The sequence below is a fragment of the Drosophila virilis genome, chromosome 2, assembly GCF_030788295.1.
Source record: "Drosophila virilis strain 15010-1051.87 chromosome 2, Dvir_AGI_RSII-ME, whole genome shotgun sequence".
Lineage (NCBI taxonomy): Eukaryota > Metazoa > Arthropoda > Insecta > Diptera > Drosophilidae > Drosophila > Drosophila virilis.
The window spans coordinates 22,084,547-22,095,623 of NC_091544.1; the positions used below are offsets into that span (position 1 = coordinate 22,084,547).

At 39.3% G+C, this 11,077-nt stretch overlaps 9 protein-coding genes across 9 annotated transcripts; 4 read left to right on the top strand and 5 right to left on the bottom strand.

Annotated features, from left to right (window-relative positions):
* Positions 1 to 193: 193 nt before the first annotated feature.
* Positions 194 to 604, bottom strand: LOC138910991 (histone H3). Its single transcript, XM_070207595.1, has one exon. It carries the CDS (start codon positions 602 to 604, stop codon positions 194 to 196), a length of 411 nt encoding a protein of 136 aa, XP_070063696.1.
* Positions 605 to 902: 298 nt separating this feature from the next.
* LOC116649833 (histone H4) lies at positions 903 to 1,214 on the top strand. Its single transcript, XM_032432984.2, has one exon. It carries the CDS (start codon positions 903 to 905, stop codon positions 1,212 to 1,214), a length of 312 nt encoding a protein of 103 aa, XP_032288875.1.
* An 810-nt stretch (positions 1,215 to 2,024) lies between these two features.
* Positions 2,025 to 2,399, bottom strand: LOC138910992 (histone H2A). The gene has a single exon (XM_070207596.1). It carries the CDS (start codon positions 2,397 to 2,399, stop codon positions 2,025 to 2,027), a length of 375 nt encoding a protein of 124 aa, XP_070063697.1.
* Positions 2,400 to 2,639: 240 nt separating this feature from the next.
* On the top strand, positions 2,640 to 3,011 carry LOC116649832 (histone H2B). The gene has a single exon (XM_032432983.2). It carries the CDS (start codon positions 2,640 to 2,642, stop codon positions 3,009 to 3,011), a length of 372 nt encoding a protein of 123 aa, XP_032288874.1.
* A 550-nt stretch (positions 3,012 to 3,561) lies between these two features.
* On the bottom strand, positions 3,562 to 3,972 carry LOC116649840 (histone H3). Its single transcript, XM_032432996.2, has one exon. It carries the CDS (start codon positions 3,970 to 3,972, stop codon positions 3,562 to 3,564), a length of 411 nt encoding a protein of 136 aa, XP_032288887.2.
* A 298-nt stretch (positions 3,973 to 4,270) lies between these two features.
* LOC116649756 (histone H4) lies at positions 4,271 to 4,582 on the top strand. The gene has a single exon (XM_002053055.4). It carries the CDS (start codon positions 4,271 to 4,273, stop codon positions 4,580 to 4,582), a length of 312 nt encoding a protein of 103 aa, XP_002053091.1.
* A 2,985-nt stretch (positions 4,583 to 7,567) lies between these two features.
* LOC6630080 (histone H2A) lies at positions 7,568 to 7,942 on the bottom strand. The gene has a single exon (XM_002053054.3). The coding sequence runs from the start codon at positions 7,940 to 7,942 to the stop codon at positions 7,568 to 7,570; it is 375 nt and encodes a 124-aa protein (XP_002053090.1).
* Positions 7,943 to 8,183: 241 nt separating this feature from the next.
* Positions 8,184 to 8,552, top strand: LOC6630079 (histone H2B). Its single transcript, XM_002053053.4, has one exon. It carries the CDS (start codon positions 8,184 to 8,186, stop codon positions 8,550 to 8,552), a length of 369 nt encoding a protein of 122 aa, XP_002053089.1.
* Positions 8,553 to 9,031: 479 nt separating this feature from the next.
* LOC6630078 (histone H1.3-like) lies at positions 9,032 to 9,907 on the bottom strand. Its single transcript, XM_032432917.2, has one exon. The coding sequence runs from the start codon at positions 9,858 to 9,860 to the stop codon at positions 9,108 to 9,110; it is 753 nt and encodes a 250-aa protein (XP_032288808.1). The 5' UTR covers positions 9,861 to 9,907; the 3' UTR covers positions 9,032 to 9,107.
* Between the last annotated feature and the right edge of the window lie 1,170 nt (positions 9,908 to 11,077).

The following is an 11,077-nucleotide window of genomic DNA, read 5'->3' on the forward strand; positions in this document are numbered from 1 at the left end:
AGATAGAAAATATGTAATTTGTTTTTAGATTATTCCTATCACAGTGTTGTCTTTTTTGGTATGATGGACAGATTTTTGTACATTAAATTCAAGATGTATATAGGAAAATATCAATCTCTTTGTTTAAAATATTTTGTGGTCCTGAAAAGGACCGATTTTTTTTTTATATTTATGTATTAGAGACGAGGTAGACTTAAGCGCGCTCCCCACGAATACGTCTGGCCAGTTGAATGTCCTTGGGCATGATGGTGACACGCTTAGCGTGGATAGCACACAAATTTGTATCTTCGAATAGGCCAACTAGATAGGCTTCGCTAGCTTCCTGCAAGGCCATCACAGCCGAGCTCTGGAAACGTAAGTCGGTCTTGAAGTCTTGAGCAATTTCGCGTACTAAACGCTGGAACGGCAACTTGCGAATAAGCAGTTCTGTGCTCTTCTGGTAGCGACGAATTTCACGCAGGGCAACAGTGCCTGGCCTATAGCGATGAGGTTTCTTCACACCACCAGTTGCTGGAGCACTTTTACGTGCTGCCTTAGTAGCTAACTGTTTCCGAGGGGCCTTTCCTCCAGTTGATTTACGAGCAGTTTGCTTAGTACGAGCCATCTTTCTTTCACAATTCCAACTTCACACTGTCACTGTTAAAAACACAATAATCGTGCGTCTCGTTTGTGTATCGCTTATATAGAAAATGAGTGATAAGTTAGAAAGAGATCGATATATTCGCTGTTCGTCGTTTTGCCGAATATGTTACGAGGGTAGTGTGTGAGCGAGATGGAAATATTCTTGTACTCTTTCGAGTTTTGGATATTTTTGGTATAAATATAAGCGCTGCCCGAAGAGCTAGCATTAGTACCTCAGTGACATTCGTGGTGTTAAGTTAAATAAAAATATAAAGTGAAGAATGACTGGTCGTGGTAAAGGTGGCAAAGGCTTGGGTAAAGGCGGCGCCAAACGTCATCGCAAAGTGTTGCGTGATAATATCCAGGGCATCACGAAACCAGCTATCCGGCGTTTAGCTCGTCGTGGTGGCGTAAAACGTATTTCTGGTCTTATTTATGAGGAAACTCGTGGTGTTCTAAAAGTTTTCTTGGAAAATGTTATCCGTGATGCGGTCACATACACCGAACACGCTAAGAGGAAGACAGTCACAGCCATGGATGTCGTATATGCGCTGAAAAGACAAGGCCGTACCCTGTACGGTTTTGGCGGTTAAAAAGAAAATGTAGAATTTATGTTGACACCAATCGGTCCTTTTCAGGACCACCAATCCATTTTATTAAAAGAGATCAAAAACATTTAATTCAATTTAAATCAACCAGAATCACCGATCTTCGTTTGTTTGACATATTTTGTGCTTGTTTTGAATCTATCACAAACGTAAGACAATATTGCACAAATTTATTGACTAGCACACGATGACTGTACTTTTGACCTCTAGGATGTACCTTATATTATTGAATCGATTTTTGTTACCTTAGTGAATAAAAAGATAATCTCTTTTTTAACATTTTGGGTTGTCCTGAAAAGGACGCTTGGTTTCGACTATTTACAAATGTATACGCTGTGTTTTTTTTAGTTTAGTGAACCATCAAATTATGCCTTCTTTTCAGTCTTCTTGGGCAACAGAACTGCTTGGATTTTGGGTAAAACACCGCCCTGGGCAATGGTCAAGCTGTCAAACGTTTCTTCATCTAAGAATAAACTTCTCCCGACACTGCTCCAGCAATCGACCAGAATCACGGATCTTCGTTTGTTTCACATATTTTGTGCTTGTTTCTTAACTATCACCAACGTAAGACAACCGCATTCGATATGAAAATATTGCACATTTTTATTGACTAGTCGATGACTGTACTTTTGAGCTCTGACAAGCAAGTACTTTGTATTATTGAGTCGATTTCGGATACCTTATTGAATGAAAATATAATCTTTTTGACATTTTTGGTCGTCCTGAAAAGGACGTTTGGTTTCGAGTATTTACAAATGTATACGCTGTTTTTTTTTTGTTTAGTGAACTAGCAAATTATGCCTTCTTTTCAGTCTTCTTGGGCAACAGAACTGCTTGGATGTTGGGCAAAACACCGCCCTGGGCAATGGTGACGCCCGAAAGCAGTTTGTTTAACTCCTCATCGTTACGAATGGCCAATTGCAAATGGCGAGGGATAATTCTAGTTTTCTTGTTGTCGCGTGCAGCATTGCCAGCCAACTCCAAAACTTCAGCGGCCAAATATTCCATAACGGCAGCCAAGTAAACAGGAGCACCGGCACCAACACGTTCAGCATAGTTGCCCTTACGAAGGAGGCGGTGAATACGACCAACGGGAAACTGAAGACCAGCACGGTTAGAACGCGACTTTGCCTTTCCCTTCACTTTTCCACCTTTACCGCGACCAGACATTTTCTTATTTTCTTTATTTCACTGTTTCACTGCTAGCACACAAATATCGAGTTTCTGAGATCTACCCACATGACCACTATATTTATACTTTTTTCAACTACCTTCTTCTTCAGCTTAGGGTTGCTAGTTGAACGGGCTGTTAACATGAAAGCGTCGTTCGAAAAAAGTATAAATGCTAAGCTACTTTGGGGTGTGTCAAACATTTGTGAAGTGAATTAAAGTGAACGTTTGTGAATAATAATGCCGCCGAAAACAAGTGGGAAGGCAGCCAAAAAGGCTGGTAAGGCTCAGAAAAACATTACCAAGAATGACAAGAAGAAGAAGCGCAAGAGGAAGGAAAGCTACGCTATCTACATTTACAAAGTGCTCAAGCAGGTCCACCCTGACACCGGCATTTCGTCAAAGGCGATGAGCATAATGAACAGCTTTGTTAACGACATTTTCGAGCGTATTGCTGCCGAGGCCTCCCGTTTGGCTCACTACAACAAACGCTCGACTATTACCAGTCGGGAAATCCAAACCGCAGTACGTCTTTTGCTGCCCGGCGAATTGGCCAAGCACGCTGTCAGTGAGGGAACAAAAGCAGTTACAAAGTACACCAGCTCCAAGTAAAATTCAGCTAGATGTGCATTGTACGGGAAGCAAACAAAAGCAAAAGGCCCTTTTCAGGGCCACAAATCTCTTTTTCAAGGAATTAAAAATATTTTTAAATATCAGAATATTGTCCATATATAGATACATATTTCAGAAAATTAACATAGTAATCAAACAGTCGTCATCCTTATGAAATAAAAAAGATAACTAAATATCTGTTGGCTACAGCAGTGGATCAGTATTCCATACTATCCCGACTAGTAATATTTTTTGCAAATATCCAATAGCTCTTTTTTGCTATTCTAGCTGAAAATGTCTCAATAGGCAAACGCGTACAGTTTTTTTCGAGCATGATACTGCAAGTGAAATTCGGTGAGATAGAAAATATGTAATTTGTTTTTAGATTATTCCTATCACAGTGTTGTCTTTTTTGGTATGATGGACAGATTTTTGTACATTAAATTCAAGATGTATATAGGAAAATATCAATCTCTTTGTTTAAAATATTTTGTGGTCCTGAAAAGGACCGATTTTTTGTTTATATTTATGTATTAGAGACGAGGTAGACTTAAGCGCGCTCCCCACGAATACGTCTGGCCAGTTGAATGTCCTTGGGCATGATGGTGACACGCTTAGCGTGGATAGCACACAAATTTGTATCTTCGAATAGGCCAACTAGATAGGCTTCGCTAGCTTCCTGCAAGGCCATCACAGCCGAGCTCTGGAAACGTAGGTCGGTCTTGAAGTCTTGAGCAATTTCGCGTACTAAACGCTGGAACGGCAACTTGCGAATAAGCAGTTCTGTGCTCTTCTGGTAGCGACGAATTTCACGCAGGGCAACAGTGCCTGGCCTATAGCGATGAGGTTTCTTCACACCACCAGTTGCTGGAGCACTTTTACGTGCTGCCTTAGTAGCTAACTGTTTCCGAGGAGCCTTTCCTCCAGTTGATTTACGAGCAGTCTGCTTAGTACGAGCCATCTTTCTTTCACAATTCTAACTTCACACTGTCACTGTTAAAAACACAATAATCGTGCGTCTCGTTTGTGTATCGCTTATATAGAAAATGAGTGATAAGTTAGAAAGAGATCGATATATTCGCCGTTCGCTGTTTTGTCGAATATGTTACAAGGGTAGTATGTGAGCGCGATGGAAATATGTTTTCACTCGCTCGTCTTTTTGATTTTTTGGTATAAATATAAGCGCTGCCCGAAGAGCTAGCATTAGTATCTCTGTGACATTCGTGGTGTAAAGTGAAGTAAAAAAAAGAAAGTGAAAAATGACTGGTCGTGGTAAAGGTGGCAAAGGCTTGGGTAAAGGAGGCGCAAAACGTCATCGCAAAGTGTTGCGTGATAATATCCAGGGCATCACGAAACCAGCTATCCGGCGTTTAGCTCGTCGTGGTGGCGTAAAACGTATTTCTGGTCTTATTTATGAGGAAACTCGCGGTGTTCTAAAGGTTTTCTTGGAGAATGTCATCCGTGATGCGGTCACATACACCGAGCACGCCAAGAGGAAGACAGTCACAGCCATGGATGTTGTTTATGCGCTGAAAAGACAAGGCCGTACCCTGTACGGTTTTGGCGGTTAATAATAAATTATTGAATTTATGTTGACGCAATCGGTCCTTTTCAGGACCACCAATCCGTTTCATTAAGAGATAAAAGATATGTCAAGCTGTCAAGCGTCTCCATCTCAGATTCTGAGATCGACCGTGATCACAGATGTTCGTTTTTTAAACCCTGAACCCATTAAAAATGGACACAAGGGTATATTGTATTTGTGCAAAATCCAAATGTATGTAACAGGCAGAAGGATGCATCTCCGACCCCATAAAGTATATATATTTTTGATCAGCATCAATAGCCGAGTCGATCTAGCCATGTCAGTCTGTCCGTCCGTCCATATTTATGAACGCAAGGATCTCAGAACATATAAGAGCTATAGACTTGAAATTTTAGATGTAGGTGCTCCTAGTGCCTGCGCAGATCGAGTCGTTGCGAAAATGGAAACATTTTCGATGGAGATATGACGTTCCAAAACGACAGAACTCCACGCGGAGATATGACCTTCCAAATCATCACGATTTTTTTCAAAATCGAGGTCGGTGCGAAAATCGAAACTTTTTCGATGGAGATATGACGTTCCAAAACGACATAACTCCGCGCGGATATGATATGACTTTCCAAATCATCACGTTTTTTTTTTTAAATCGAGGTCGGTGCGAAAATCGAAACTTTTTCGATGGAGATATGACGTTCCAAAACGATATAACTCCGCGCGGATATGATATGACCTTCCAAATCATCACGTTTTTTTTCAAAATCGAGGTCGGTGCGAAAATCGAACCTATTTCGATGATTTTTTTTTAATATCTCGGGTAAATAATGTCTGATTTTAAAATGTTATACCTTTTTGAATGCGTACGGATACCTACCATCAATTGGCATTCAAACAAATTAATCATCGATGGGTTGAATAATGGGTCAAATAATGTCCGATTTTGCAATTTCATACCAAATTTGACTCGTAAGGATCAGTTCTATCGATTGTCATCAAAAAAAGGAAATCTAAAATTTTGACCCAAACCGACAAAATGGCAAGGGGTTACATCACGTTTTTTTCAAAATCGAGGTAGGTGCAAAAGTCGAAACTTTTTCGATGATTTTTTTTTTAATATCTCGGGTAATAGCCCCGCGCGGAGATATGACGTTCCAAAACGACACAACTCCACGCGGAGATATGACGTTCCAAAACGACATAACTCCGCGCGGAAATATGACGTTCCAAAACGACATAACTCCCCGCGGATATGATATGACCTTCCAAATCATCACGTTCTTTTTTTTCAAAATCGAGGTCGGTGCGAAAGTCGAAACTTTTTCGATGATTTTTTTTTGAATAACTCGGGTAATAGCCCCGCGCGGAGATATGACGTTCCAAAACGACATAACTCCGCGCGGAGATATGACGTTCCAAAACGACATAACTCCCCGCGGATATGATATGACCTTCCAAATCATCACGTTCTTTTTTTTCAAAATCGAGGTCGGTGCGAAAGTCGAAACTTTTTCAATGATTTTTTTTTGAATATCTCGGGTAATAGCCCCGCGCGGAGATATGACGTTCCAAAACGACATAACTCCGCGCGGAGATATGACGTTCCAAAACGACATAACTCCGCGCGGAGATATGGCCTTCCAAATCATCACGATTTTTTCAAAATCGAGGTCGGTGCGAAAATCGAAACTTTTTCGATGGAGATATGACGTTCCAAAGCGGCATAACTCCCCGCGGATATGATACGACCTTCCAAATCATCACGTTCTTTTTTTTCAAAATCGAGGTCGGTGCGAAAGTCGAAACTTTTTCAATGATTTTTTTTTTAATATCTCGGGTAATAGCCCCGCGCGGAGATATGACGTTCCAAAACGACATAACTCCGCGCGGAGATATGACGTTCCAAAACGACATAACTCCCCGCGGATATGATATGACCTTCCAAATCATCACGTTCTTTTTTTTCAAAATCGAGGTCGGTGCGAAAGTCGAAACTTTTTCAATGATTTTTTTTTTTTAATATCTCGGGTAATAGCCCCGCGCGGAGATATGACGTTCCAAAACGACATAACTCCACGCGGAGATATGACGTTCCAAAACGACATAACTCCGCGCGGAGATATGGCCTTCCAAATCATCACGATTTTTTCAAAATCGAGGTCGGTGCGAAAATCGAAACTTTTTCGATGGAGATATGACGTTCCAAAGCGACATAACTCCCCGCGGATATGATATGACCTTCCAAATCATCACGTTTTTTTTTTCAAAATCGAGGTCGGGGCGAAAATCGATACTTTTTCGATGATTATACCCTGAGCCCATTAAAAATGGGTATAAAGGTATATTGTATTTGTGCAAAATCCAAATTTATGTAACAGGCAGAAGGAAGCATCTCTGACTCCATAAAGTATATATACTCTTGATCAGCATCAATAGCCGAGTCGATCTAGCCATGTCCGTCTGTCTGTCCGTCCGTCTGTCCGTATGTATGAACGCAAGGATCTCAGAACCTATAAGAGCTAGTGCCCGCGGAGATCGAGTTTGTTTCCGATAATCGATAACTTACTCCGTTTCCAAGCCAATCGATATCCTGTATTTTGGGGAATTTTGGTAAATAATAAGAGCTAGAGTCCCCAAACTTGACATATAGCTTCGAAAATAGAACATATATATGCATTTGATGTTGGAAGAAGAGTGTTCAGGGTGTCCTTTAGTCGGGAGCTCCCGACTAGAACCTCTTACTTGTCTTACATATTTATTTTGTGCTTGTTTTTAATCTATCACAAACAAACAACCACCGCATTGGATAAGGCAATATTGCACATTTTTATTGACTAGTACGGTGAATGTACTTTTGAGCTCTAGAATGTAGTTTGTATTGAATCGATTTCGGATACATTAGTGAATGAAAAGATAATCTCTTTTTTGACATTTTTGGTCGTCCTGATAAGGACGTTTGGTTTCGAGTATTTACAAATGTATACGCTGTTTTATTTTTGTTTAGTGAACTAACAAATTATGCCTTCTTTTCAGTCTTCTTGGGCAACAGAACTGCTTGGATGTTGGGCAAAACACCGCCCTGGGCAATGGTGACGCCCGAAAGCAGTTTATTTAACTCCTCATCGTTACGAATGGCCAATTGCAAATGGCGAGGGATAATTCTGGTTTTCTTGTTGTCGCGTGCAGCATTGCCAGCCAACTCCAAAACTTCAGCGGCCAAATATTCCATAACGGCAGCCAAGTAGACAGGAGCACCGGCACCTACACGTTCAGCATAGTTGCCCTTACGAAGGAGGCGGTGAATACGACCAACGGGAAACTGAAGACCAGCACGGTTAGAACGCGACTTTGCCTTTCCCTTCACTTTTCCACCTTTACCGCGACCAGACATTTTCTTATTTTCTTTATTTCACTTTTTCACTGCTAGCACACAAATATCTAAAGTTTCTGAAATCTAACCACATGACCATTATATTTATACTTTTTTCAACTACCTTCTTCTTCGGCTTAGGGTTGCTAGTTGAACGTGATATAAATATGAAAGCGTCGTTTGAAAAAAGTTTAAATGCTAAGCTACTTTGGGGTGTGTCAAACATTTGTGAAGTGAATAAAGTGAACGTTCTTTAATAATAATGCCGCCGAAAACAAGTGGGAAGGCAGCCAAAAAGGCTGGTAAGGCTCAGAAAAACATTACCAAGAATGACAAGAAGAAGCGCAAGAGGAAGGAAAGCTACGCTATCTACATTTACAAAGTGCTCAAGCAGGTCCACCCTGACACCGGCATTTCGTCAAAGGCAATGAGCATAATGAACAGCTTTGTTAACGACATTTTCGAGCGTATTGCTGCCGAGGCCTCCCGTTTGGCTCACTACAACAAACGCTCGACTATTACCAGTCGGGAAATCCAAACCGCAGTACGTCTTTTGCTGCCCGGCGAATTGGCCAAGCACGCTGTCAGTGAGGGAACAAAAGCAGTTACAAAGTACACCAGCTCCAAGTAAAATTCAGCTAGATGTGCATTGTACGGGAAGCAAACAAAAGCAAAAGGCCCTTTTCAGGGCCACAAATCTCTTTTTCAAGGAATTAAAAATATTTTTAAATATCAGAATAATATCTCATATGAATGTAAGCGTTCTTAAAACTTTTCTATTATTTTAAATATTAGACCCGAAATTTACACATTACTCATTTCGTCTATGCGATCTTTTGGGGGTGTTTAGATTGGATGAATATATTTCTTATAGGCAAGCGGCAAGTAATTTGATCAATACTTTTTTATAACAATGTTTTATTTTGCGGTGGAATGAATAAGGAAGGAAGGTATGAAGTACGTAATTTATTTATATGATATTTACAATTATAAGTTGAGAAGTCCAATCGGACTTAAGGCAGCGTATATGAGTAGACATGGCATTTATTATATTTGCTGATATAGACAAAAAGAAAAATTCTTTCTCTTAGAAAATCGTATTTGTAGCCCTTAAAAGGGCTTTGTAGGAAAACAAATTTCATTATTAGAAATTTGCATATGCTGACAAGCAGTTAGCAATTTCAAATTATTTCTTCGTTGCAGATGCAGTCTTCGCTTTTGGCTTCTTGACAGCAGTTTTCTTGGGGGTCGTAGCCGACACGACTTTTTTCGGTTTAGCACTTGTGGTCTTAGGTTTAGGGGTCTTTGGCTTTGTTGCGCTTGACTTAGCCTTTGCTGTTGTAGGCTTGGCCTTTATGGTTCCCGTTTTCTTCGCATCCTTAGCCTTTTCTTTGTCAGCCTTCTTTTTCTCAACATTTTTTTTGGCTGCTGCGGATTTTGATAGCTTTTTATCAGCGGCACCCGCTGCTTTCTTCGTGGTAGACGTACTACTCTTCCTTTTAGTTGCTGCTGCCGCCGAAGCATTTACCTTCTTGGTTTTCTTCTCGACAGCGGAGGCCTTTGGCTTGGCATCCTTGTTAGCGGTTGCAGATAGTTTAAACGAACCAGAGGCACCCTTGCCCTTTGTTTGGATCAGCTTTCCATTCGCAACTGCATTCTTAAGGTACTTTTTAATGAACGGGGCTAGCTTCTGGGCATCGCACTTGTATGTAGCACCGATATATTTTTTAATTGCCAGAAGGGATGAGCCACCACGTTCCTTCAAATTTTTAATCGATGCATCTACCATTTGCTGAGTTGGTGGGTGCGATGGCGGAGCTGCTGTTGACTTCTTTGATTTTGGTGTGGCTGCTGCCTTTTTAGTAGACACCTTTTTCTCGCCTGAGGCTGCTTGGGCAATCACAGGAGATGCGGACGTTGCAACTGCAGAATCAGACATTTCGTGCGCTTTACTTTACTTTTGTGAACTGAAAACACTATTTTGGTGTGAAAACAGAAATATACCAGGTCACCCGTTTGAGTGAGAATCGAGGAGGAGGGCTAAACGAGAATGTTTTTGGTATTGAACGTTTGTTACTCAATGCGTCGTCATTACATACTTGTTAAATGGTCGTTTACAAAAGTATATACTTGGAAATCGTTCTTAATGTAAATTGGAATGGTTTGTTTAATATTCAAACAATACAATATAAATTATTTAGTGTATTTAACATGATTTTATGATATTTAATTGCCTGTCAAAGTTCAACTTTGAGTCTTGGCAAAAAGGTTATCGAGCAAAAAACACGATTATTATTAAAAATATAATGAAACTTGAAATATTTTTCATCTAAATACAATATTTAAACAATTCTTTAATCAAATTCAACTATTAATTTAAATATATCTTAAGTCTACTACTTTAAATATCTATTTAACATAACCCTTAGCTGTTAGAAACATGCCTGTTTACAATGAAATCAATATAAAAACGCTTCAGACAAATCTTATTTTGTCTTTAACAGTTAATATAAATTTAAAAAATTTAATATAAAAAAAAGGAAATGGAAGATTATTCCACTTAGTAACACAAATTGTTATTATACTTGAAATTTAATTAATAATTTAATAATTTAATTTAATTTAATTAATAAAATATCATGCGAAATCCATATGACATTTCTGTGTACCGAAACATTCATCAGACTCTTAGTTGATTTATTTCAGAAATTATCTATTGGAGCACAATTGATTGATGAAAAATGACGTTTATTTACGGTGATGAGGCCCAAACCAAATGCTGTATACTGCTATTCAGAAAATCATCTATACATATACATATATGAAATATAATGAAGGAATTTTCGGTTAAACCCAAAATATGTATGTGGGTTTACCGTTAAGATACATTGAGATAAATCCAATATTGTAATGCCCTTTTTGCTTATTGTCACATTGTATAATAAGATGATTTATTTGGCGACCTATCAATTTCATAATTGTTTCTTTGGCTGGCTCGAGGTCCGAGGTTTTTTTATTCCAGACAATATGAAAATACAATTTTGTTTTAAATTTTTACTTATTGATAAATAATTTAATATATATTTAATATATTGATAAGAAAATAAGAATCTCCTTGTTTAAAATATTTTGTGGTCCTGAAAAGGACGAATTTTT